This window comes from Notamacropus eugenii, chromosome 2 (genome assembly GCF_028372415.1).
Source record: "Notamacropus eugenii isolate mMacEug1 chromosome 2, mMacEug1.pri_v2, whole genome shotgun sequence".
NCBI classification, from domain to species: domain Eukaryota; kingdom Metazoa; phylum Chordata; class Mammalia; order Diprotodontia; family Macropodidae; genus Notamacropus; species Notamacropus eugenii.
The window spans coordinates 290,032,793-290,059,245 of NC_092873.1; the positions used below are offsets into that span (position 1 = coordinate 290,032,793).

Genomic DNA, 26,453 nt, shown 5'->3' on the forward strand with positions numbered 1-26,453 from the left:
ATACCTATCAGTCAAGATAACAACCCATCAAAAATTTTTCTAAGATTTTTTGATTCTTTAGAAATGGAGACTGTGATTATCCAAGGGTTATGTCAATCCTTTAGACTTCCATTTCTGTCCAGAATGAACAATCCCATTGGACCAACACCTTTGAATATCCCAAAGGATGAGCAACTTAGCTGCAGAACTACCCAAACACAGATGTATATGATCCCTTCAATACCATAAATTTTGGAGTTCCATAAACTGTTACATAATAATCATACTTATCAGAGTTGTCATCACTCTTTGAGGACAGGCTTTTCTTCTTGAAAAGCAAAAACTGTGATGAGATGTTTCCTTATCAATAATGGATTTTTAAACAGAGCTGAGCATTGTAATGGTCACAAATATCAACATTTACCTTGGAGCTAGTAGGACAAAAAAGAACTCAAGAAGGTCACTGGGGAGGAAAGGTAGGGCATAAAAGGCAGGGGAAGTCACCATTTGTTCACTCACCACTGAGGCAAAGATGGCTAAGCTCACTCTCCTCACTGGTAAGTGACTATCCAGAACTTCATACTTTAGGTCTCCTGCTCTTTTGACTTTCCTGTTAACTTCTCCCTTTAACTTGCTTCCTTCTTTATAGTTGAGACTGAAATCTATGAGGTTGTTATATTCAGGAGAAAACAGCCTGAAGGAATCAAGGAAACATCATAGTTCTCACTCCCAAGGTGTAAGGGGAGGGGAGTCCAATGATATTAACTTCCTTGATGCCCTGCTCCTGTGTGTAGCCTCTTTGTCCCAATATACAGGAAGTGCTAGGAACCTGACTGACTCTTTGTCAGATTCAATCTACCTTCCCCAAACTATGGATGTTCCTTGCTGTTGCTTGGTACTGATAGGTTGATATGGTTATAGACTAGTTCCTCCAGGTATTCTCCTGACCCATCACTGCCAGTAAGATCCTGGACCTTGGTGGAGAAAGATAGTAAATCAAGTAGTGTACTGAGTTTGAAAAATAAAACTAGGGAATTTTCAAGAAGGAAAAAGTTTTCTCATGGTGTATCCCTGTGAAGAATTGCTCTTTAAGAAGTAACTTGGGCCTTCTGGGAAAGTGTACCCCTGCAGGGGCAGTTTCTCCTGGCCTCAGAGAATGTGGAGTCAGGTTCCAATGTAATGTCTTGACATCTTCACCTCAAAAGTCTTATCATTTCAATAGGACAGCATCTTCAATAGTATTAAGGAATGAGATCCTAAAATTCTTTGCTGTCTACTTAATCTTTTCAACATAAGGTTGGAAGGCTTTTAAAACTGCTTTGGGTTAGAGTCCTAGCATTCACTCTTAAAAAAAGATTATATATTTGTTTCAATTTACAAAGAAACCACCTTATCTCCCTCTCACCTCTCACATCTATTCCTACTGAAAAAGTGAGAAAAAGTGCCTATAATAAATAAACCTAATCAAGCAAGATACATTTCTAGACTGGTCATGTAAAAAAAGCCTCATTTTGGACGCTGAGTCCATCATTTCGAAGAGACCCAGACCTAAAATTCTTCAGCACTTTCCATGACTAAGAGGGATCTGATTTTATTGATCAATACAACTCATTTAGACCAAATTTGTAGAAAAAGATAAATTCTATATTGGCTTTTAACAACATTCAGTCTCCTTTTTTTCTGATTCTTTGTTCAACCAAAAACTTCCTCATTAAATAACTTTGGCCTCCTGAATGGACAAGTTCTTCAGGGCAAATGTCTATCAGGCATTAACCATGGTGCCAGGAATATATCCCATTATCAGTTAATAAACTGCCATTGTGGCTCATAGATCTATCTCTTGTAAGATTGGTTAAGGTGACCAAATTCCCAAACCCTAGCTGTTTAGTCAGTCAGTCATTGTACAAGCATTTATGAAGGGCCTAATAAGTTTTAGCCACTGTGGTAAGAGCTGGAGGTATAAAAGAAATAAAAATACAGTTCCTGCTTTCAAGATTGTTTTCTTGAGGCTTCATGACATTCATTGCATTTGTGGGTCTCCACCTAGATGCAGTCACTCTGTGAACTCCTGCTTGAATCAGCCAGTCAGACTATATAATATATGATGATTAGCAAGAGATTATACCACTAGGCAATGCCAAATGAATAGTAAAAACAGTAAGTATCACGAGAATCCAAAGGAGGGATTGCTAGGGGTTACAATGTTCACCAAAGTTTCTTAGGGGCAAGTAGATCTGAACTGAGCCTGGAAGGATGGGTGGCCTTTGAACAGAGAGAAGTTAGAGGAAGCATTTGAGGCAAGAGGGAAAGTATGAGCAAAAGTAGGAAGGTAGGAAAGTACAAAGTATATTTGGGGGACTTTTAATTGCAGAGCAGAGGGAAGAATTTCAATGAACAATTCTGGCAACTAAAGTAAAGGCCACCAAATCAACTTGGGGCAAGCAGCACAAAAGGCAACACCAACCTCTCTGTTACTGATAAGGGCTTACCCATATTATAGATTTGGGAGAAGAAAAGAGGTAGTACCCCATCTATTAGCTTCCTATTTTAACTCATTTTTGCTAAGTAAATACTAAGGTCAGGTGTTTCTATCTGCCAAAGAAGCACAACGACCCTCTAAGTTTTGGTACCTTGGGACAAAGCCTTGGTTTTCTTGCCATAAATATGGTTCTAGATGAAAGGAGTCATAAGAGGTTAGTTCAAAAGGGGGCAAGCAGGAAATCATGTCAGACACCAAAAGGGATTTCATCAAATTGTAAGTAATAATAAAAGAGACCATAATTTTTAGTACTATTGACCAATATTTACTGAAAGTATTTGTAGATTCTGTGCTAGACTGTAGAACATTTGGAGACCCTCATGAACCCCACTTTGAGAACCAGAAATCTCTAGATATCTTTATCACAAAATCATAACTTGAAGTTATTCCACAGAACAGGTGCGTGCACAATGCTAAGAAATCAATGCCGTCACACTGTGGAGGAATGAAGGCTTCCTTGATCCCAAGTTAGATCAAGTGAGGCTAAGTAATTGCACATAAAGAAATCATTTGTTAATCTAATGACTACTTTTCAAAGGCTTGGTTGCTTAAATGTTGAGGCAAACATGCTTTTATTCCGGGCATGTTCACAGCACAGAACCCAGCTAGACTTCCTTTCCAAAGGCTGATCAACTCGGGAAACTGCCCAAAGAACTATTATGCTGGTCCTTTCATGGCACCATCATCACTGTCCTTTGAAGGAGTCACTTCATTTTGTTCCCTTTATTATACGGTGTTGGGGGGAGATCTGTTGATTTACTGATTAGCCATACTTAGGAGCCCTCCTGATAAGACTTGGGCCAAGGGTATAAAAGTTAGAGCCCAATTCCTGCTAGACCAGTGTAGACAGCAGCCTTGGTGAAGTCCATCATCCTCATTGCTGAGTGAATGCTCTAAGGGGAAACTCAAACCCTTTCTTCCTTTCCATTTCTTTCTGGGTCCTTTCAAAAGAATCATTTTGTATGATAATAGGCTCAGAGATTTAGATCTAGAAAGAGACCTTAGAGACCATCAAGTTTAACCAGTTACTTTTACAGAGGAGGAAAGGGAGGCACAGGGAGGTTAAATGATTTGCCTGGGGTCACCCAGTTACTAAGTCTCTCTGGTGGGAGTTGAATCTAAGTCTTCCTGTCTCTAAGTCCATGCCTACCTACACCCCCATTTCTTCTTATTTTAATCTTATTATCCTTTCTTTTCTTCTATTGAACCTTTCAGGCTTTTACTACCTATAGAATACAACCTCCCTGGGCTTCAGTTTCCTCATCTGTAAAAGGGTGGAAAAGGATGGACTGGATGGCTTGTGAAGTCTCTTCCTTTTCTAGGTCTATGATTCTGATCTCATCCTTCTAGAATAGGGATTCTTAACCTGGGTTCCATGAGCTTTTATTTTAAAAACATTCAGTATTTTAGGATTTAAAATCTTTTGAGAAAAGATCTAAAAAAATAAAATTAAAGTAAATAAAAAAGAGAAAAGTCCTATAATTTAGGCCTCAAGGCTGCAGATTCCCCACCCCTGTAAATATGTTTCACTAGATTGTCCAAGGGGCATAACCCAAGAAGGCTAAGAACCCCTCTTCTAGACTGTAAGTTCTCTAAAGGCAGCAACTGTTTCCTTTTTGTCTATGTCCCCAGCATCTAGCACAGTCTTGGAATCAATCAATCATCAAGCATTTATTAAGTGCCTACTGTTGTGCTAGACATTGTGCTAGGTGGTTTGTGAAGACAGTCCAAGGGGTTTGTGCTAAAAATTATTTAATGCTACCTTGAACAGCAAATAATGGTAAAGAATAATATGAGTAATACATTAAATTACCCTGGGCACTCATAACCGATTTTTGTTGTTGTTGTTGAAAGGTGTTCAAAGAACAAAAAATGTTGGGAACCATTGTGCAAACATTGGCAATAAATAGGGAATAGAGTGAAAAATAAAAATCTTTGTAGCTGGGTAGCATGATGGATACAGCCCTGGACCTGGAGTCAGGAACTCTAATCACTGAGCCACCTAGCCACCATCACACCGGCTAAAGTAGGTGCTTAATAGATGCTTAGTAAACGTTTATTAATGTATGCTTTTTTCTTCTCTAGGTCTTGCCCTGGTGCTGCTTGCCCAGCTGAGTAAGTCATGAGCTTCTGCTTTACCCACCTCCCTCATCTCTTTTTCTATTATCCTCGTAATCCTCTTCATTCTCTCAAGCATCCAAGCACAGATAACTTCTTGGCACATTATACAGCATGAGTTCAGAGAAGGCTAACTTATTTTAGTAGCTGGACCTACTCAGAGTTATCACTCTACTATTCAAACCTAAAGGTCAGGTGGAAATAATTTATCCCTCTAATAGCTGCCCTTTGTCAAGTCATCCAAAGCTAATACTCACATATAGCATTATTATACTCCCAGGGAGTCTTGCTTGCTCATATTTTTCTGAAAGGGGATAATAAGAACCTGTGCCTTATCCCTGATCCCAGACTGAAAGTCTGAAGAGATTCTAGTTCATAAAGAAGCCTCTGGTCTGGGATCTTTACCCTACTGAAAGATAATGCTGCTTATTTCATCATTTATATTTCCCTTGTTTCACCAGACCTTCCATTTCAGTCCTCCTTTTATGGCTCCTCAGGGTTTCCTGTTATGGGAAATCACTCCAGGCCCCTCAGCGTGTTCATTAAGTTCAGAAAGTTTCATCACTGAGATTGGCCAAAGCCTAATTAATATTTTGGTCATGATACCTCTCAAAAATCATCTACGAAGTCACAGACCAGTTGTGATCCACATCTGTAGAGGGACTATTCACACCTGTGGAAATTATAACCCATGAAAGTATTGAGTCAGTATTATAAAAGGCTCTCATTTAACATCGACAAGATGCTTTCCTCACAATATGTAGTGAAAGTAATGGCATCTCCATTTTACAGACAAGAAAACAGAGGATGGGCTAAGTATGTGGCCCAAGGTCACACAGCTGGCAAATTTCTGAAGAGGGATTTGATGCCAGATTGTTTACCAGATACTTTGACTCAAATGCCAGTGATTTTTCCTCTTTTCATATTGCTTTGAGCAAGATTTACATTAAAAACTTGGTCTGGACATCATAGGAAGGTGCCTAGGGCAAGCTAAGAGAAGATGGTGAGCCCAGTGAGTATGAAATGGGCCAAAGGACATTTTTTTTAGCTGGCTGCAAAGTAGGCAGGTACAGATCTTTGAGCTCATCTGTTAATACTGTTGACATTTCCACCCCCAAAGACTAAATATAAAGAGGTCGACTTGCCCAAAACCTTACTGGAAATTTGTGATGGAGCTTTCTGAAGAGTTAGTCAGCCTACCTTCCCAGGACTGCTACATGTTATTCCCTGAGCACACATTATGCTCCAGACAAGTTGACTAATCCATGCATGGCATTCCATCTCTTGTCTCTGTCCTGTCTTGGTACAGGCTATATGTACCCCATGATCAGAATGCTCTCCCTCCTCACCTCCACCTGTTGAAATACTTAAATAGTATATGGCGCAGTGGATACAGCACTGACCCTAGAGTCTTAAGGACCTAAATTTAAATCTGACCTCAGACGCTTACTAACTGGGTGACTCTGGGCAAATCGCTTAGCCCCAATTGCCTCCAAAAAAAGAAAGGGAGGAAGAAATGAAGGAAGAAAGGAAAAAAGGAAGAAAGGAAAGAAGGAAGGAAGGAAGGAAGGAAGGAAGGAAGGAAGGAAGGAAGAAATCCTTAAGCAGTTAGATGGTACGGCATATGGAACATAAGACATTGAGTCATGAAGATCTGAATCCTGCCTGAAACCCTTACTAACTTTAGGACCTTGGGCAAGTCACTTAAATTCTCAGCCTCTGTTTGGTCATCGACAGTTGGGGATAATAATAGTACCCATTGCCCAGGGTTGTTGTGAGGATCAGATGAGATGATGCATGTAAAAAAATGCTTTACATACATAAAGTGGTCTATAAATGTTGATTATTCTTGTTATTTTTCAAAGCTCAGCTTAAGAGCTACATCTTATGGGAAACCTATCCTGATCACTTCCTTACTCCCACATTCCCATTTATTAATACCCTCTTTTACCCCTGAAATTACTTCATGTGTGGTTTGTGTATGTATAACTTTCAGATTGTTACTTACCTGTGTATATGCTGTTTCCCAAGTTCTTGAGGGCAGGGACTGTTCATTTTTGTCATTGCATTGTAAGTGTGTGGCACACAGTAGGTACTTAATAAATGCTTGTTGAATGAATGAATGTGTGAATGAATGAATGAATGAATGAATGAATGAGCAGTCTCTGCGGCTGTCCCTCATCATGACATTTGCTCCTTGCTGCCAACAGGCTCTGCCTACCATCTGACATGCTACTTCACCAACTGGGCCCAGTACAGGGATGGCTTGGGGAAATTCACACCAGATAACATCGATCCCTGCCTCTGTACTCACCTCATCTATGCTTTTGCTGGAATGAGTAACAATGAGATCACCACAATTGAATGGAATGACGTGGAACTCTACAAATCCTTCAATGCTTTGAAAAACAAGTAAGTAAGAGGAAAAGGCTAGTGTGTTGAATGTGGGCTAGAATCCCCTAGACTAATCAAATTAAGGTCAATCAATCAGTCAATAATCAACCAATAAACATTTATTAAGCGCCTACTATGTGTCAGGAACTATGTTAAGTGCTAGTGATGCAAAAAGAGGCAAAAGACAGTCCCTGCCCTCAAGGAGCTCACAATCACTTGAGAGAGGTCAAACAAGACTCTTTTCATACTAAACTCTTTTCAAACTAAACTTATTTAGTATTTAGGACAAGAGGCATCTGAGGTACTCGTATGCCACATACATTTTTGATATAGTCTTGTTAGTTTTGAAGCTGACATGGAGAGTAATTTCTTCTCTAGGCATTTGCTTTCTGTTCAGAACATTAAAGAACTGCCCACACAAACTGGTCAGTAAAAGTGTCCCATCTAGTTCATAAAATATTTCTTAAACACCATTGTCTTCTTTGGAGGTTATAAAGAAGTGTATTTTTAAATTACTTTTCTGTTGAAAATATATATTTTTTAAAATCTGGGGGAAAAGGGGAGTAGTATCAAAGTAGGTCTTTGGAGAGTATCAATCAATCCATTAATAAGCATTAATTAAGAACTTACTATGCCAGGAACTATCCTAAGTGCTAAGAGTACAAAGACAAAGAATAAAATAATCCCTACTCTCAAGGAACTTCCATTCCAACAAAATGAGGAGCTAAAGAAAAATATTCCAGTAATCACTGAAACAAAAAGTGATCTCTAAGGATGGCAGAAGTTGATGTATGACCCAGTTTATAAGTAATATTTAATGGAAACTGAAAGACTAGTAAATAACAATAATTGAGCATCAAGATGAATCAAAGATCCAACCTTAGGAATTATCTATGCTAACAGCTGGATTATCCAGCTGCGAAGTTGGAGATCATAACATTAAAGGGGAAATCCAGGGTGGTGTAGCAAAGGTTTAGATACAGAAAGAACCGTTAGGAAGAAGACAAGCTGGAGAGTGAAAGAAGCCAAAGGCAAAGACTGAGATCCCCTTACAAGTTATTAGCTAGGACATCAACAAGAAACCCATGACATTCCATGGGGCCACCCAAACCAGGTTAAAATGCACCTGGGAAACATTTAACAAAACAAGTAAAAATACAACAAAATATAGAGAATGTTACATTTTAAAATTAAGTCAATCTGCAGCCCAAAGGGTTCCTTATGATGAGTACTGTGATAATGAACTCTTTTGCAATTTTACACCCCCATTTCTATTTGAGTTTGGTACCACTGAGCTAGGAGAGCATACGCACCCAACACTATTAACTCAGTATCAGATTTCACCCAAGACCTCGCATCTATGCAAGAAATAGAGAAGGCAGAGGATGAAAAGATCATCTGTGCTAATTTGTACAGAGGTTCGAGGTATAATTGTTAAAAGGATGATTAAGATGATATCAAAGAACAACAGATACATCTTATTTATAATGAGCTAGAAGGCATTTTCTGTCCTTAAACATTCTATTTTGAAAAAAACCTTGATCTTAACAGCATTTCTTTTTCATACTTATCTCTTATGGAAATGAGTTATTTAATTTGTGCTATTATTTAAATAAAGTTCTATTTTTGAAGAAAAGCACAACAGTTTCCATTCTCTGTTTTGACCTCTGATCTCTTTTAGCCTGGAAAGAATCTGTTGGCCCTAGTGGTGTCACCATCTACGCTAACAGCTACTGGAATTTCAGGCATGGCACAGTGAGCCTGATGTAGTGGAAAGAGGATCAACATTCCTATCTCTAGTACTTAATAGCATTCTGCATCTCAGTTCCATCATTTGTAAAATGCAGATAATAATACTTATACTACCTACTTCATAGGGTTGTGACTTGCCCAGGGTCACACAGGTAGAAGTGTCTGAGGCTAGATTAGAACTCAGGAAAATGAGTCTTCCTGACTCCAGGCCCAGCTCAAAGTGCTTTCAACCTACAAATGCTGGGTTGGGCGTGCCTCACAATTCCAATTTATTCAGATGAAGATGGAAATCTCAGAAGTGTGAGGCTTTCTGTTCTAAAATCAGCTGGGAAGTGGTTCAACTAAAGAGTCATTCAAGTTTCTTTCTATGCTAAGATCTGCAATTTCATCTGATGGTACAGAAGCCATGCCCTCTTCTGATGAGACACCTAAGTTTAAAAATTAAGTGTATGGCAGATATCCTAATGATGCTGACAGTACCTTTTGTTTTCAAGAACACTGTAGTCTTAGTACTGACAGGCCTGGGACCCCAACCATGTTAACTTCAAAAGGAACATCTACAACAACCTAACAAAAATTCTTTAGCACCTCATCAGATCTGTTGCAAAGACCTTCCTACTGAGCTACCCAGTCAATCTCTCTCCCCATGAGAAAATATTACAAGTCAGTAAGTGCATGTAGGTTTTGACATTCCCTCTTTATTCTGTCTCTATAGGAACAGAGAGCTGAAGACTCTTCTGGCAATTGGAGGGTGGAGCTTTGGAACCTCCCAGTAAGTCTTTTCTTAAGATTAGTATCATAATTGACTTGGAAGGATTTAAGAGCCTCTTTGTAAATAGCAACACGAAGCAAAAAAACATTAAGTCCAATTTTCCATTGCGTTAAGGAATCTTACAGCATAAGACTGATGCTATGACTGACATTCAAAGACCAAGATAAAACAAACATGTGTATAAAATAATTATGCCTGGGAGTCATGGTGGTCACATCCCTTGGGAGGCTGAGGCTGACCTCTCTCTTCTTTTGGAAAGTCTCGAACTGCAATATGTTAAGCTGATCTGGGATCAGTCTGGCATTCATGTGGCAAGCCCCCCTTGGAATGGAAACCCACTACATTGTCTAATTAGAGGCAAACCTATCTGTGTGGGAAATGGAGCAGATCAAAGTCCTTGTACAGATCAGAGAGGATGAGGCCTACGAGTGGCCCATACACTTCCAGCCATGGGGAAATAGAGAGACCTAGTGTTCTTTTTTTCTTTAAAGTAACATTGCTAGAATTTTTGCTCTCGAGTAGAATTCAACATATAGAGGGTCTTCCTTGGGCTTTATCAAAAGATGCTTTTACTGGCCTGGGAGATGGGACATTGGGTAATAATCCTAGCAATGTGAGCTTCTAAAAAAAATCTCTCAACTATTCTGTGACTTGCATTCCTCTGCTGTGAAAAGAGGGGTCGGGACCAAAGAAAGAATTCTTCATCCTTTTTTATGCCGTTACCCCCTGGCAATCTGGGAAAGTCTATGAGGCCTTCTAAAAAGAATGCTTTTAAACACACCAAATAAAGTATGTAGGATTGTCAAGGATGTCAGTTATTTTGAAATACAATTATCAAAATATTTTTAAAAGCAAATTCACAGACCCCTTTCCCCCCAAGTTAAAAATCTCTCAGAGACAACCTCTAAGGACCCTTCTAGTTTCAACAGTCCATAATTATTGAAATAGAAAAGGGAATCTTCCCGGCTGAAGTCCTCTATTCACATTTAGGTACCACAATTGGGACTGGACATGACATGAGGAGAAGGGTACAATGAAGCAAGAGGAAGATCAGGGTCTAGAAAAGAAGAGTAACTCATCCAAAGGAGGGCACCAGAATAGGGAAGGACCCCTGGACCAGGCTGTACAAAGATTTGTTGAAAAAAAAAAATGAAGGTATCTAGCCTGGACCAGAAGCTGCCTAGGAGAGATGTGATAATCACCTTCAAATAGGAAGAGAGAAAATTTTTGACTATGCCTAGGAAATATGAAGATTGTAGTAGAGTAGAATGAGTTACGTCAAGGGTTATTGAGTGAGTGGATGAATGATTTCTTTCTGGGAATGTAATATAAAGGATTATTGCTCAGTCATGGATGGCATTAGATGACCTCTGAAGCACCTTTCAATTTTCAGATTCTTTTGTTTTAAGGATCTGGTTATAAGATGATAGCCCCAGCATGAACACTGAGGATGTAGTATAGATATGTTTCCCTAATGGAATCAGTATATTGGAGAAGGTGGTGATAATGAAGTCAGAGGCTCCATATTTAAGGGGTCACCATTTTACTTCCAATTAGTTGAGACAGGGTTTAGGAACTCAGGAACTGTTTAAATGATAGTAGAGAGAGGTGAGTCAGGGCTAAGGGGAAGTTATTAGCACCAAATACATCTTGGAAGAAACATCAAAGGTAGAAGGGGAGGAATAGACAGAGGGGCCATTGTGTTGGTATGACCAAATACAGCAGAGATTATAGATGTGGGGTCAAGAGAAAACAAGACAAGTGAACTGGTCAGGGTTGGGGTGTCCTTAAGAGTTTTGAAGCAAATTGTGAAGAACTGCTAAACCCGTAGCCAAAAAACGCAGCCATAATGGTTTATCCAAGAGAATCAATTGAAGGGTCTCATTGTGGGAGAAGAGTCCAGAGAGAAGAGGAATATAAGAGCCAAGAGGGAAAAGAGGAGTGACTAAAGAGAAATAAGAAAAGAAATAGCTTCTAGAAATGTTGAAAAGATCAAAGCAATTGATAAAGAGAAGGAAGGTGTAAAGAATAAAGATAAGGTGACAATGGAAACCAACTGCAGACTGAAAGTCAAATCTACCTGCTGCCTGTTTTTATAAGGCCCATGATGTATACATTTTTACATTGTAAAATTCATTCTTGGAGGTGTGTGAAAATATATAATAGGTCAAATTCCACCCCAAGACAGTAGTTTGCTAAACCCTGGTCTAGACATTCCCAGTTTGAGAATCATCTGCTTTGACATGGGACAGAAATGAGATAGAGTGAGTTGAAGATGGATACAGTCTGAGATATCCTATCAGTAGAATTTTACAGGTCACTGAGAAAGGTGAAGAAGTACACAGATTGGTGTGTACTGCATATGAATTTCCTGGCTTCATCTTCTTTCTTTCTCCTTCAGATTCACTACCATGGTTTCCACTGCTGTGAACCGCCAGACCTTCATCACATCGGTCATCAGATTCCTGCGTCAGCATGACTTTGATGGACTGGACTTGGACTGGGAGTACCCTGGGTCTCGTGACAGCCCTGCTCAGGACAAGGACCTCTTTACTGTGCTTGTCAAGGTGAGCTAGACACATCTGAGTATGACTGAGAAGTATGTAACCAATGTGAGTAAGGCAATGCAGAGAATGTAGGTGGCCTGAGAGATCTTCTGCACTCATTTTGACTCTAAACTGACATTGACTTTTCCACTAGCCAAAACACAAACCCCTTATCCAATCATCCAGCTTCCAAGGATGATTGATTTCATCTCCGCAATAACATCTCTTATATCTCTCCCCTTCACTCAACTCAATACTTACAAACATCCTAATTCAGGCTCTTAAAACCTCTTGCCTAGACTACTGCAATACATTCTTAATTGATCTCTCTGCCTCCAGTCTCTCCCTTTTCCAAACCCACAACTGCCAGATTGGTATTTCTAGGGCATGGATCTCACCATATCACTCTGTTACTCAATAAACTCCAGTGGCTAACTATTACCTATAGGGAAAAAATACCAACCCTTCTGCTTGGCATTTAAATTCCTTCACAATCTAGCTCCAACTTATTTTTTTCCACGCTGATTACACATAATTTCTTCCTTATAACCCACATTCCAGCCAAACTTACTTTCTCCATGATATTCCATTTTCCATCTCTGTTCCCTTATACAGGTTGTGTTTCATGCCTGGTACACTCTCTCCTCATCTTCAAATCTTTATACCCCTGGCTCTCTTAAAGGTTCAGCTTAAGTAACAACACTTCCAGGAGATCTTTCCTAATTTCCTCCATTGTTAGTGATTCTCATACTCCCCAAGTTGTTTCGTATTTATTTCATATGCATTCCGTATTTACTTAACTATGTATATATTCTGCCACCAACATACACATACAATCCTCACCATCATTTACAGAATCAAAGCTTCTTGAGGTCAGAGACTATTTAATTTTGTTTTCTGAATTTTTTTTTGTTTGGTTTGATTTCAGTGGAGGTTTTTGTTTTGTTTTGGTTTTGGTTTTATCTTTGGTGGCTGAGACTTAAATATTTGATGATCTCTGAGGGCTCCTTGTAATCAGTCAGCTTATGGAATGACTACTATGTACCAGTAATCATGCTGGTCACCAAGAAAAGATCTATGCTGCCATAATCCTATGAACTGAATTGAATTGATGATATATACTGAAGGGTCATCAGTGGAAGATCCTGGTCCAGAGAGCTATCAGCAAAGTCTAACTGCTGTCCACTTGTTCTCTTCTACTCACCCCCAGGAAATGCGTGAAGCCTTTGAGGAGGAAGCCCAGCAGACCCACAGACCCAGGCTGTTGGTCACTGCTGCTGTGGCTGCTGGCATCTCCACCATCGAGTCTGGCTATGACATCCCCCAGCTCTCTCAGTGAGTACTTCAGTTTGTCTTCCACGTGTTTCTGGGCATCGTGTATCATTAGTTCTGGGAAAACCAATCCTTAGTTCATCACACTTCTCAGAATAGATAGCAAATAACATTTAGAGATCAATTTCAATTCTGTTCTCCTTCCCAGGAATCTGGACTTCTTCCACGTCATGACCTACGATCTCCATGGCTCCTGGGAGAGTTATACTGGCGAAAACAGCCCCCTTTATGATACTGGCAGCAATGCCCAACTCAGTGTGGTGAGTTCCCTATACACCTTGAGAACTACAGAGATCTGAAATCAAAGATCTGAAATACCTGAAGGTCGCAAATATAGCTGTGAGATTTGATTATATTCCACACATATGTACTGTCTACAGTGTGTAAGGAACTTCACTAGCCTCTCAGGACAGAGACATGAAAAACATGACTCTGAGAGCTGATGATGAAAATAATAACGTCATCCTCACATTTCTATAAGAACTTTAAGGTACAGATATTTCTCATTTGATCCTCACAGCGTCAGTATGAGGGGAATGCTGTTATGGTCCTCCTTTTACAGATATGTAAAAAGGTTAAGAGGCCTGCCTAGGTTGTCACAACTAGTAAAGGTCTGAAGGGAGACTAGAACTCAAGACTTCCTTCTTCCAAACCCAGCATAACACCTAGCTGCCATATCATCTGCAGAATCACAAAATGAGGTTTCAAAATAAGTACTATGCAACGTAGACTGTAATAGGAGCCAAACAGATGTTTAAGAGAAAGTTCTGTAAAAAATAGATGAGATCATCCCAGATAGAGTTTCATGGGATAAGTTTAATGCGTGAGGTAGCATCTGAGTTATCCTTTGAAAAAAAAGAGAAAGCTTTCAATACGTAGAGGTAAAAAAATAAGCAAGTGCCCTGCCTTCAAGGGGTAACATTCTAATATGGTTGAAGGGAGATGGGGAGTCTCTAACATGTGCGTAAATAAGCATGATGTAAGATCAAATGTGACTTGGAAGTGTTTGGTATGTATTGTGATTAATAAAAGCTTATTAACTCACCAACACTAGTAAAGGAGAGATCTAGAAAATACCTTCTAGCCACACCAGGGGAGTCTGCATAAAAACAAAGAAATAGAAGAGGAAGAGTAACTAAATACTATAGTTTGTCTGTAATGGTGAGTATGTGAAGGGGATAACATAATCCTATGAGAATTGGAGCCAGATTATTGCCAGTCTTATACACTATGGAGAAAAATGTGGATTTTTATCTAGTAGACAATGGGGAGCTGTGGAACTTTTTTTAGCACAAAAGCGCCATGCTTAGAATTGTACATTAGGAATATTATTTTGGTAGAAGAATGCATTAGAGAGGATTGAGGCTAGAAGACACTAGCTAGAAGGATGTGTGTTAATACGAACCAGGAGGTAGATATAGACAGCTTGATCCATAGTGATTCAAGTAGAGTGAGTGGAGAACAGAGAAGAAACAAAAGTCAATGCTGAGATAAAATCAACAGGACTTGGTCACAGATTAGATGGGCAGTGGGTGGGCTGGGAGCAGAAGTGAGGAAGAGAGAAACGTCAATGACACTAAGATTTCAATCAAGAGTATTGGGGATGATGAAGGTGCCAGTGATGGAAATAGCGAAGTTGTTAAGTTGATGACTTTTCTTATATTTATTATCATGATGAGGTTTCTATGATAATAAGGAAACAAATAAGTATATATTAAGTGCCTACTACATGCCAGGCACTGAGCTAAGTGTCTTATAAATATAATTTTCATTTGATGTTCACAACAACTCTGGGAGGTACATGCTATTATTATGTCCCCATTTTACAGTTGAGAAAACAGAGGCAGAGATTAAATGATTTACACATAAACACACAATAAGGAAGTATCTGATGTCAAATTTGAACACAGGTCTTTCTGACTCCAGGTCTAGTACCCAATTCACTGTCTCTAAGAGGAAACTAATTAATTCACAAACCATTTAAAATATTCTGACAGCCTCATCAGTTAGGAGAAGAGAGGGGGACCTAGAGATCAGTTTAATTCCTAGTACATGGCCATGCATTCCTATTCTCTTTTAACAATTGGGAATCAAGCATTTAGAAGCAATGGAGTGTGCTGAGTATTAGGGAAGATACAAAAATAAATGTCATGGTTGGGGATCACCATTGTTAGGTTAACAATCCAACAGGAAAGACATGACATTTCTTGTTGTTCAGTCATTTCAATTGTGTCTGACTCTTCTTGACTCATCTGGGGTTTTCTTGGCAAAAATATTTGGACTGGTTTATCATTTCCTTCTCCAGCTCATTTTACAGATGAGGAAACTGAGGCAACCAGGGTTAAGTGACTTGCCCAGGGTTATACATGAAGTGTCTCAGGATGAATCTGAACTCATCCTCCTGTCTCCAGACTCAGTGCTCTATCCACTGTGCCACCTGGCTGCCCATAGACATAAATAACTAGAAAACTAGGTAGAAAGTAATAAGTGCATAACAGAAATTCGTGGTGTCATACAACCAGGTGAGGGCAAGATCCCTTACATACTGGAAACAGCGAAAGATGGAGGAGAAAAAAGGGAAGGCCCTTAGTAGAGAATGGACCCAAATCTATCTAATGCACCTTTTTTCCAGGATTATGCCATGAACTACTGGAAGAACCATGGAGCACCCCCTGAGAAGCTCATTGTTGGATTCCCAACCTACGGACATAGTTTCACCCTGAGCAACTCCTCTAACCACGGCATTGGGGTACCAACCACAGGCCCTGGCCCTGCTGGACCCTACACTGGAGAGGCTGGATTCTGGGCTTACTATGAGGTATGTAGCTAGAAAGCTGTACAATGAGGAAAAGTTATTTGTGACTCTCTACTTGTAGATAAAAATACAAAGATCGCATTTCCTCCCCAACAATGGTTTATTTTCTTCTTTCTCCTATTCGGTTAATTTTTTGGTTATATTACAAAAGACTTATTCACAGAAGGACTTCAACCAAAGTCCTAGTCAAATTTGGTGGGTTCTCCAAACTATGGCAGGAGAGAACACACTGGCAGTTTCTGTCTATCTAGAAAGACTATCAGTCTGGGCCCAGTAATGTTCTCTTGGCTCAGGACCAGTGTTGCCATTTGTTGCTGTGTTTGTCCTTCATTCTCAAAGAGGACCATGATATCAAAATGATGACATGACTTGCAGTTGACTATGATTTGAGTGAGGGAGGGCTGTGCAAGGTGACCAACCTCACTTTCTTCTCCTGAGCCATCTGGGTCCAGTGGCCTGATATTCATCAGGATGATTGAAGATGAGTCAAGATGCAATGGGAAATCTTGGCCCTTTCAGGCTAAGGTCTTATCATATTCCCACTTTGAGTGAGATACACCCATTCAATAAATAGGCTTCTTTAAGTAGTCACTCAAGGGATGGTTCCTTTAATCAAAAAAAAAAAAGAAAATCAAACTAGGAGGGGAAGACCCTCAGGGTTCCTGGGTAAAAGAGAAACAGCTACTATTTAGTAATTACATTCGCTCTGTGCTAGGTGGGTGGGGACTTGTCTAGTCTATGAGCTCCAGAGTGAATTGGGTTTAAGGTTTGATCTTTGAGCAAGAAATGTAGCCAGTAAACCAAAGGGAAAAAAAGGCAGCTTTTGGCCATGGAGGTGTATCTTCCCCTGGGTAGAACACCAGAGGACAGGAACAGAGAGGAGGATGAGAGGACAGGAGAGGAGAGGAGCTGCTATTCACTCACAGGTTTTATTTTTCCTTTGTTCTCATAGAGGATTATGACATCAAGATGATGATATGTCTTGTAGTTGACTTTGATTTGAGTGAGGGAGGGCTGTGCAAGGTCACCAACCTTACCTTCTTCTCCTGACCAGAATATTGACATTCTGAGTAGAGGATTGGCCAGTGAGAAATGATGACTTTTGGCCACAGCAGTCGATGAAACTGTCTGTTTTAGACATGGAAGGGTTGTCACCTGCATCACAAGAAGTAGTATTCAGATAAGTGAACTCAGGGGTTCTTGAAAGAGATAAGTAGTATTTCAGGTTAGAGGTAAGAAGTACGTGAGTAGTTGCCTATTTAAGTTGGAATCTCATTCTGGTTGTATGCAGGCCATACTTGGAGACCTAGGGCTAGCAGTTACTGTACTCAACACAGGGCTTTCCTATATTTAGAGTTGGGTGCCCTTTCCTTCCAAAGCAGCTGAGTTGTGCAATAATCAGATATTACAGTTGAAAGACACCTGGTAATCATCCAGTACAAGATCCTCACTTTAAACCTCCCACCATCCTTTTAATTATTGAAAATAAGTATCTAAAAAAGGTCAGGATTTAGAATCCCAATGTTAATTAAGTTCACAGTAGGTTTATGTGCTTTCCCTTTGAAATGATTTACATAAATTCACAGTTTAATATATGAACTTCTTTTTACTAATCCCTCTGCACTATTTCACTGGATGGTCATAGAGGCTCCCATGAATTCTGTGCAAAAGATTCTCAAATCTATTTGTCCAGCCCTAATTTCCCTCCTGACCTCCAATCTCTAATCTCTGCCTTTGTATTTGTTGTTCAGTAATTTCAGTCGTGTCTCACTCGTTGTGGCCCCAAAGATGCTGGAGTGGCTTGCCTTTTCCTTCTCCAGCTCATTTTACAATGAGGAAACTGAAGAAACAGGGTTAAGTGACTTACCCAGGGTCACACAGCTAATAAGTGTCCAAGACCAGATTTGAATTCAGGAAAATGAATCTTCCTGACTACAGGCACTCTATCCACTCTACCACACCTTCCTTTTATATACCTTGAACTAAACATTTTATAGTCCTCTTAGCCCTCCCTCATTTAAATCCAGTTCACTAGCATGTCATGGAATCACCTTCCTGACGTCATGGTCTTCTCTGAGAATAAAACACAAACAGCAAATAAAATTAACATGTTCAAAACAACTCATTATCCTTCCCTCAAAATTCTTCTTCTTCTGAAATTCCCAACTTAGGTATCAATTCCGCACTTTCTCTCACTCTCCGTATCTGATCAGTTGCCCAGTTTGGTCATTTCTACCTTTCTAACATCTCTCTTATATGCCCCCTTCTCTACTCTGACATTACCACAACCCTGACACAGGTCCTCATCACCTCCCACTTGGACTATTGCTCTGTCCTACTGGTCTCCCTGCTTCAAGCCTCTCCAATTACCGTCCATCCTCCAGATACCCAATTAATCATCCTAAAGTGCAAGTCTAACCATGTCATCCTCTGCCCCCAAACAATTCAATCAACCCCAGAGCTCCCTATGACCTCCAGGATCAAATGTAAAATCCTGTTTGATTTTGAAAGCCCTTCTTTACCTTCCTCTTCCTAACTTTATAATCTTCTCACACCTTAGTCTTCTTGAGATTCTCTGAGGTGCAGTGACACAGGTCTCCTTTGAGGTTTCTAACACTCCCATCTCTTTATTGGCACTCCATGTCCCTATTGAAGACATGTTCACTGGATGTCCCCCACGATTGAGTCTCTCTCTCCTCATCACCACCTGCCAGAATTCCTGGTTGCTTTCAATTCTCAGCTGAAGTCATACCTTCTGTAAGAAGGCTTTTCTAGTCCTTAAACTTAGTGCCATCCTCCTGGGACTGTCTACAATTTATCCTGTACGTATTTTGTTTGTACGTAGCTATTTGCACGCTGTCTTCCCATTAGTGGGTGAGCTCCCTGAGAGCAAAGATGAGCTTATAGCCTTCTTTTATCCTGAGCCCTTAGCATATTTCTGACACATAATGACTACACAATGATTGATGACTGACTAAATGACTTGTTTCTGTTCTACTACATAAATGGAAATACTTATGTTTGTGATATTTGTAATAATTTTTTAATCTTTAAAAAACACTTAAAGCTTATATTGGATATCTTTCCTGAAAACTTTTGTCAGTCTTTCAACCTCATTGTTCTCTTTTCTCAGATCTGCACTTTCCTGAAGGATGGTGCTACTGAGGTGTGGGAGGCTTCTGAGGATGTGCCCTATGCTTACAAAGGCAATGAGTGGGTTGGTTATGACAACCCCAGGAGCTTCCAAGTCAAGGTAGAGTAATTCTCTGGGCTCCTCTGAGTCTTTTCATTCCTACTTGTAGCCCAAAGCCTTGGGAGAACCCAAGATTGGGTCTGGAGCAAACATCTGTCTTGTCCCACAGGCTGAATGGCTGAAGAATAATAACTTTGGAGGAGCCATGGTCTGGGCCATTGACCTGGATGACTTCACTGGGACTTTCTGTAACCAGGGAAAATTCCCCCTCATCAACACCTTGAAGAAAGCCCTGGGTCTGGAGAGTGCAAGTAAGTGAGAACTGCAAGTGTGCTCTTTCCCCTTCCCTTCCTCCTACTCAGTACTTGATAGGGTGAGAGTAGCACTGAGAAAAAAAGTTTTTCCAATTCCTGGAATTTGCAAGTGAAGTCCCTACTTAGTCCCCAGAGCCTTGGCATCTCTGGAGATTATGGCATCTGGCCAAATTAGGATCTTCCAAGTCTGTTCAATTAGGGGAAAGCCCTAAGTCAACAGATGATTATCAAACCAATCAGGGTAACTTATCAGGAATAGTGCCATGTCAACCCATTTATTCATGCAAAGAATGAAAAAGAACATGAATACAAGGTGTCCAGCATTCTGCTACATACTAGAGAGAAATGGGTACCACATGCTGGGCCTGGTGGTGCAACTAGTTCTTGAAGAGATCTTTTGGAGGTACACTTGCAATCACATGCATCCCCTGACTCTCCTGGAGTAGGCTATGATTCCTCCTGGCAAAAAATAATCCTGTGCCCTGGGGGGGGAAATGTTTGAGGACCACTAGTGGATATCAAGAGGTATGAGCTAAAGTTCCTGACTATGAGGAATTTCCAGAGAAGTTGAGATATCTCATGCACATGTTGAAATTTAAATAACAATGCAAGCAGTTTTGCCTTTGGCAGGGTATGATTGAATGATGAATATGTGGTTTGGTTTATAAATTCTGTGAGTTCATAGGAGGAAGAAGTCACTGAGGGTTAGAGTGGTCAAAAAAGACTTCATGTAAAAATGGGAACTAAATAAGCCCTTGAAGAATGTGTCAGAGGTAGATCAGCCAGGCCAAGATGGGAACATGAGCATAAGAAGCCCAGGGTGGTGAGGAATGACCACAGAAAGCCCTGAAGGAAAGAACCAGGAGTAGGACCTGAGAGGAAGTTCCCACACCTCAGACATCTGAGACCATGGACAGAGGATCAATGACCTACTCCTTCATTCCCAGATTGTAAGGCCTCGAAGGGTGGCAGTGATGACAGTGATGGCAGTAGCAGCGATGGCAGTGGTGGCAGTAGCGGCGATGGCAGTGGTGGCAGTAGCAGCGATGACAGTGGTGGCAGTAGCAGTGGTGGCAATAGCTCTGGGGGCAGCTCCAGTGACAGTGGGTTCTGTGCTAACAGGGCCAGTGGCCTGCATGCTGACCCCACCAACAGGAATGCCTACTACAACTGTGCAAATGGGAGGACTTACCAGCAATACTGCCCAACGGGTCTTGTCTTTGATACTCAATGCTCCTGTTGCAACTGGTCATGAGTTCACTGAGTTTGAGGTCACCCAAGTAGTCCCCAGAAATGTTCAATAAAATGGTGAAAATCAATGTTCTGTGGTGTCTATTTCTTTGTCAAGCCCTCCCTGGCTCTGGGGCTCAAAACAACCAACCCACCAGAAGCTCTTAGAACGGGAAAGGATCTTACATGTCATCAAGGCCAGCTTCTTGCAGTGGTCATGCGACAATGACTGGACAGTCGGCTTCCTATACTTAGTGCCCTGAAGGCCACTGGCTTCTACTCTGGTTTTCTATTGCTGATGGTAGACAAAGGAGTATCCCCAAAACTGCCCACTTGGGCAAAAGTCAAGGTAGCTCAGTCTGAAGCCAGTTCTCATCAGCAGTCAACACTCCTAGCAGCCTGTTCAGTCTAGACTTATTCCCTGCTTCCTGATTCCTATCCACAAATAGAAGCTAACTACCATCAGATTTTCACAAATTGCCAACTTAAGAGGGATATAGGAAGCTGTTTCATCTACCCTGTACCTGAACAAGAATCAAAATCCCTTCTATTTCCAAAAAGAAGTTACTCAATACTTAAAGACTTCCGGGAAACTCAGGCAAATTCGATAAAGTGAGTTGCCCAGGGATACACAGCTCGTAAGTGTCCCAAGCCAGATTTGAACATAGGAGGGTCAGTATTTGTGACTCCAAGTCAGACACTCTATCCACTGTGTCACTGAGCTGCCCATGAAGGAATCTTATTCCACCACTAACCCTAGAATGAATCTTACTTCATTTTTGCAAAATTCTAATTATTAGAAAGTCTTTAGTTACATCAAACCAAAATCTCCCTTACTGCAACTTCTATTTGCTTGGAGTTCTGCCTTCTGGAGCCAAGCAAAACTAATCTAATCCTTCTTCCACAGAACAGCCCTTCAATACTAATCTATCGTTTCCTGCCATTCTTTGCACAAGTCTACACACTAAACACCCCCAGTTCCTTCAGTCAAGGTTCATATCGGAGCTAGGTGACACAGTAGATAGAGCACTGGGCTTGGAGTAAGGAAGACTTGAGTTCAAATATGACCTCAGACACTGTGTGGACCTGGATACTCTGTTTGCCTTTCCTTCCTCAGCTGTAAAATGGGCATAATAAAGGACCTACCTCACAGGGTTGTTGATGAAAAAATGAGATTATTCTTGTATAGTACATAACACTTCTTGAAGACCTCTTGTGAGGAGGATCCCCCTTGTCTGCTAAGGCAGCCTATCCCTCCTTCTAATTGTTAGGAAGTTTTTCCTGATATCAGACCTAAAGCTGCCTTTCTACCATTTCCACCTACTACTCCCATCAAGCCTATACCATCTGCCTCACTCTTCTCTTTCAAATACCTGAATACAGCTATCCTGTCTTCTCTTTATCTTCTTTTTTCCAAATTAAATGTTTCTTGTTATTTCAGTCAATCTTTATGTAGCATGAACTCAAGGCCTTTTACCTTTTTGAGGTCTCCCTTCCTAAAATTCCATGCCCAGAATCAAACACGACATACTAGATGCTAATCTGACCAGGGAAGATTACTGAGAAATTAATCACTTCCTTATTACTTGACCAAGCCAGGTCCAGTGGAACATCACTCTCCACCACGTCCCACTCAGGAAAGGTCATCTCTTATCTGTTTGTTTGTTTGCTTTTACATTTAAATTAAATATTTTATTTTTCTAATTACCTAAAAACCATTTTTAACATTTTCTTTTAAATTTTGAGTTCTAAATTCTCTCCTTCCCTCTTTATCTTCTCCCCTCATATGGAAGGCAGGAAATTTGTTCTTGTTTACTTGGATAATTAAAAATTCATTGTCCAATGTGGTCCATATTTGAAATGGCAGTAATCAAGTACATAGCACATTAAGATTTCCAAAGCACTTTACAAATATTAGCTCATTTTATCCTCATATCAGCTCTATAAGGCAGTGCTTTTATTATGCCCATTTTATAGATGAGGAAACTGAGGCAAAACAGGTTAAATGACTCACCCAAAGTCACACAACTAGAAAGTGTCTGAAGCTGGATTTGAGTTCAGGCCTTCCTGACTCCAAGTTCGACACTCTATCCAAACTCTCAGGAGTTTTCTATTTCTTACAGTCTATGGAATAGGGATTAACCCTGAGATTTCTTTGACGTAGGAACTCTGGGTGGGAAAAATCTGCCAAGGAAATCCCTTGCCTACCCTTAAAGAGTTAGAACTACAAGTTATAGACTCAGAATTTCTGAAGGCATAGAGAGTTTATATTACTTGTCTGGAGTCACAGACTTCCTGGCTTCAAGAACACCTGTCCATCCACTACAGCATATTGCCACTCAGTGATTCTAAGGTTCTATGAATCTGAGAATACCAGGCTTTGTGAACAATAAACTGAAGACAAAACTGAAAAATGCATACAAAGGGAGGTTGATGCTAAAATCAAAATGGAACCTATTGCAGTTATTCTGATACAGATCTAATTAGATCAGTTAATTTGTTTGTTCTACATGATAATTAGTAGGAATGACACAAAATTTCTATAATTACTATGACTAAGCCTCCACCAACCCCACCCCCAACTCTCCTAGCTGACTTATAGAAAGGTTGGAACTCCCTTCTTTGCAAATTGGAAGGTTCAGAAGGAGCTGGGCAGAACACTTCTCCCTTCCTTATCAGCTTCTAAGATCCCAGACCTCATCATCAGAGATTCTTAAGACTTGATTATCATCTAGACAACATAAGGGACCAAAAACTCCAGAGCCACTGACCCAAGGACATAGCTAGTAAGCGGTTTAGTAGAGCCAGGATGAGAACCTACTAAACCCTCATCCACTGTACTTTCCACAGTAGCACACCTGCTGGTGCTCAAGGGCTAACCTGGTCTTATCTTAGAAGAGGCACTGAAGTGCTTCAGTGGATAGACCTCGAGGTCTGAATTCAAATGTGACCTCAGCCACTTACTAGCCATGCCACTCCAGGCAAGTCATTTAACCTTTGTTGGTTCAATTTCCTTGGTTGTAAAATGAGAATAATAATGGCACCTCCTTCCCAGGATTGTTATTATGTTCAAATGAGATAATATTTGTAAAGCACTTGGCACAGTGCCTATCACATAGGAAGTATTTAATAAATGTTTGTTTCCATCCTTCTGTACTTTGGGGAAGGTTCGACAAACTTTTAAACCAAAGTATCTGCAGGACCCAGTAGTCCTTGCTCCCACTACGTTGGGCCAGGTAGACATAACTGGTAGCAGTCTCAGAATATTGGGGAATATTTCCCAGAGAATTGGGAAATGAGAATCCCAATCTATCAGCAAGCTTTTATTAAGCACCTACCTTATGTCAAGCACTGTGTCAGGGCCTAGAGGTAAGAAATAAATAGAAGTATCTATCTATCTATCTATCTATCTGTCTGTCTGTCTGTCTGTCTGTCTATCTATCTATCCGTCTATCTCTATGTATCTCTTTATATTTATCTATTTGGCAGCTAGGTGGCACAATAGATAGAGCACAAGGTGTGGAGTCAGGAAGACATCTTACTAAGTTCAAATCTGGTCTCAGAAAGTGTGACAATGGGCAAGCCATTTAATCCTGTTTGCCTCAGATTCTTCAGCTATAAAATGAGCTGGAGAAGGAAGTGGGAAACCACTCTAGTATTTTTCCAAGAAAATCCCAAATGGGGTCACCAGATTGCAGGAAGGGAGGTTTTGGTTTGATGCAAGGACAGAAATGACTGAAAAACAACCAAACAACAAAACTAAAGAAGAAAAACACAAGGGCTAATGAGTTTCCCCTCACTGGAGGTCTTTAAGTATTGAATAACTTCTGTATGGAAGTACAAAGGATTTTCATTGCTCTTCAGGTACAGGTTAGATTAAACAGTTTCTTTTATCCCACCTAACTCTGCAGTGCTGTGAAAAATCTGATATTACTTAACTTCTATTTGTGGATAGGGATCAGATGAAAAAATAGGTAATTTGGAAACTGTTAAATATTTAATGAGATATATTTAATTATTAACAGGCAATAATAATAGTGATAATAATAATGATATTTATTTTAATAGTAAATTCTCTTTGAAAATCTTGCTTATTTTGAAAGCATAAAAGGTGGTTTAAAGATTTAGCTTCAAGCCTGTTAATGATGAAATGAACAATTTTCTGTGCAAGGTAATTTGGAAGTGCATTCACCTAGATTGACAATGGGTTTGTTTCAAGTTTTAAATACATAATATTGTTTTCAGAATTGTTATATTTCTAAATTTTCCTGTATTGTGTAACTTGTTAAACAATTATACCAGCTGCATTGTTGGAAAAGCAATTCCTCCTATAATCTTTTTAGGTGTTAGATTTAGAAGGTCTGGTAAACTTTGTTATTGTGATAAGGCTACTCCAACTGGTGTGTTCTTCTTGGTTTATAAAAACTGAATCACCTCCCCCATTACAAAGACCTTCTTGATTAGAGGGAGGTGGTAACTAGGAATTTTGTGATAAGTAGGAATATAATGTGTTATAACACTTTAGGGATTTATGTTGCATAAAGATATTTTACATTAACTTAGTTTGTATAAATTCCAATTTAAAAGATTTAGTTTTGCTTGAAGTTTGAAAAGAGATAGTTATCATTTTAAAGATTACTGACTTTATCTAATTTATTTCATTAAATTATAGTAATTATTCCTTTTAACATTAGAATAAATTTTAAAGTGTTTTAAGAAAGGGAAATACTCTTAGGAAGAAAGGTTTTGTGAAAATCTTTTGTGTGATTTTTAGAAGGCCTACTGAATTTCCGTTTGTAAGCTAATTTATTGCTAAATTACTATGATGAACTAGAAGTGGGAGAGATCTTGCTCTTTTGATCTGCATTTGTACTGTTTGAACTTATATGTATAAGATTCAATTCCTGAAATATCTCATTCTTTCAGAAGGATGAGTACAATTAGAGAAGGAAAAACAGGCTAGTGAAGGAGGTATGTATATTTATTAAGTTGTGAGGTTTAAGTGAGGAACCTCTTTTGCTTTTGTTGTAAGGAACTGGATTTTAGTACAGACAGTTGTAGTGAAAAGTAGTAACATGAGCTGTTTTGTGTTATCTTAGTGGGGAATCTTATTTTGCTACATTTGTTATTTAATCCTGGAATCAGAACATACATGGAAATGTAGGCAAACTACTTAAAGATGCTCCCATTGTTTTAAGGGATTCTGAGGGCAGTAGTATTTTTCTGTGATGAATTTCTAACTGTTACCAACATGAGATGAGAGTCAATACTTACTCTCTAGGTAGGATGTGTGACCCTTGAAAGCTGAACCCACCTGAAGCTCTGCTCACTGTAACTTGCTATTCAAGACTTTACGAGATGGTAATTTACTGCTGTTTAGAGCTTTGATTACAGGGAGAATTGTTTGAATTGTCATGAAGCCAATAATGAAAGATGGCATGTGCTGTAGGTTGGGAACTGGTAAAGGTG

At 39.8% G+C, this 26,453-nt stretch overlaps 1 protein-coding gene across 4 annotated transcripts; it reads left to right on the plus strand.

The window, feature by feature from the left end:
* The first annotated feature begins 511 nt into the window (after positions 1-511).
* On the plus strand, positions 512-21,054 carry LOC140527407 (acidic mammalian chitinase-like). 4 transcript variants are annotated; one of them, XM_072644320.1, is made up of 11 exons: positions 512-536; positions 4,604-4,633; positions 6,847-7,048; positions 9,498-9,554; positions 11,956-12,121; positions 13,311-13,435; positions 13,581-13,692; positions 16,065-16,250; positions 19,381-19,500; positions 19,610-19,755; positions 20,736-21,054. In XM_072644320.1, exons 1-11 carry the CDS (start codon positions 512-514, stop codon positions 21,007-21,009), a joined length of 1,443 nt encoding a protein of 480 aa, XP_072500421.1. In that variant the 3' UTR covers positions 21,010-21,054. The 4 variants fall into 4 exon arrangements, with proteins under 4 accessions (XP_072500421.1, XP_072500422.1, XP_072500423.1 ...); XM_072644321.1 differs by having other exon boundaries at positions 20,745-21,054; XM_072644322.1 differs by having other exon boundaries at positions 20,769-21,054.
* The last annotated feature ends 5,399 nt before the right edge of the window (positions 21,055-26,453 follow it).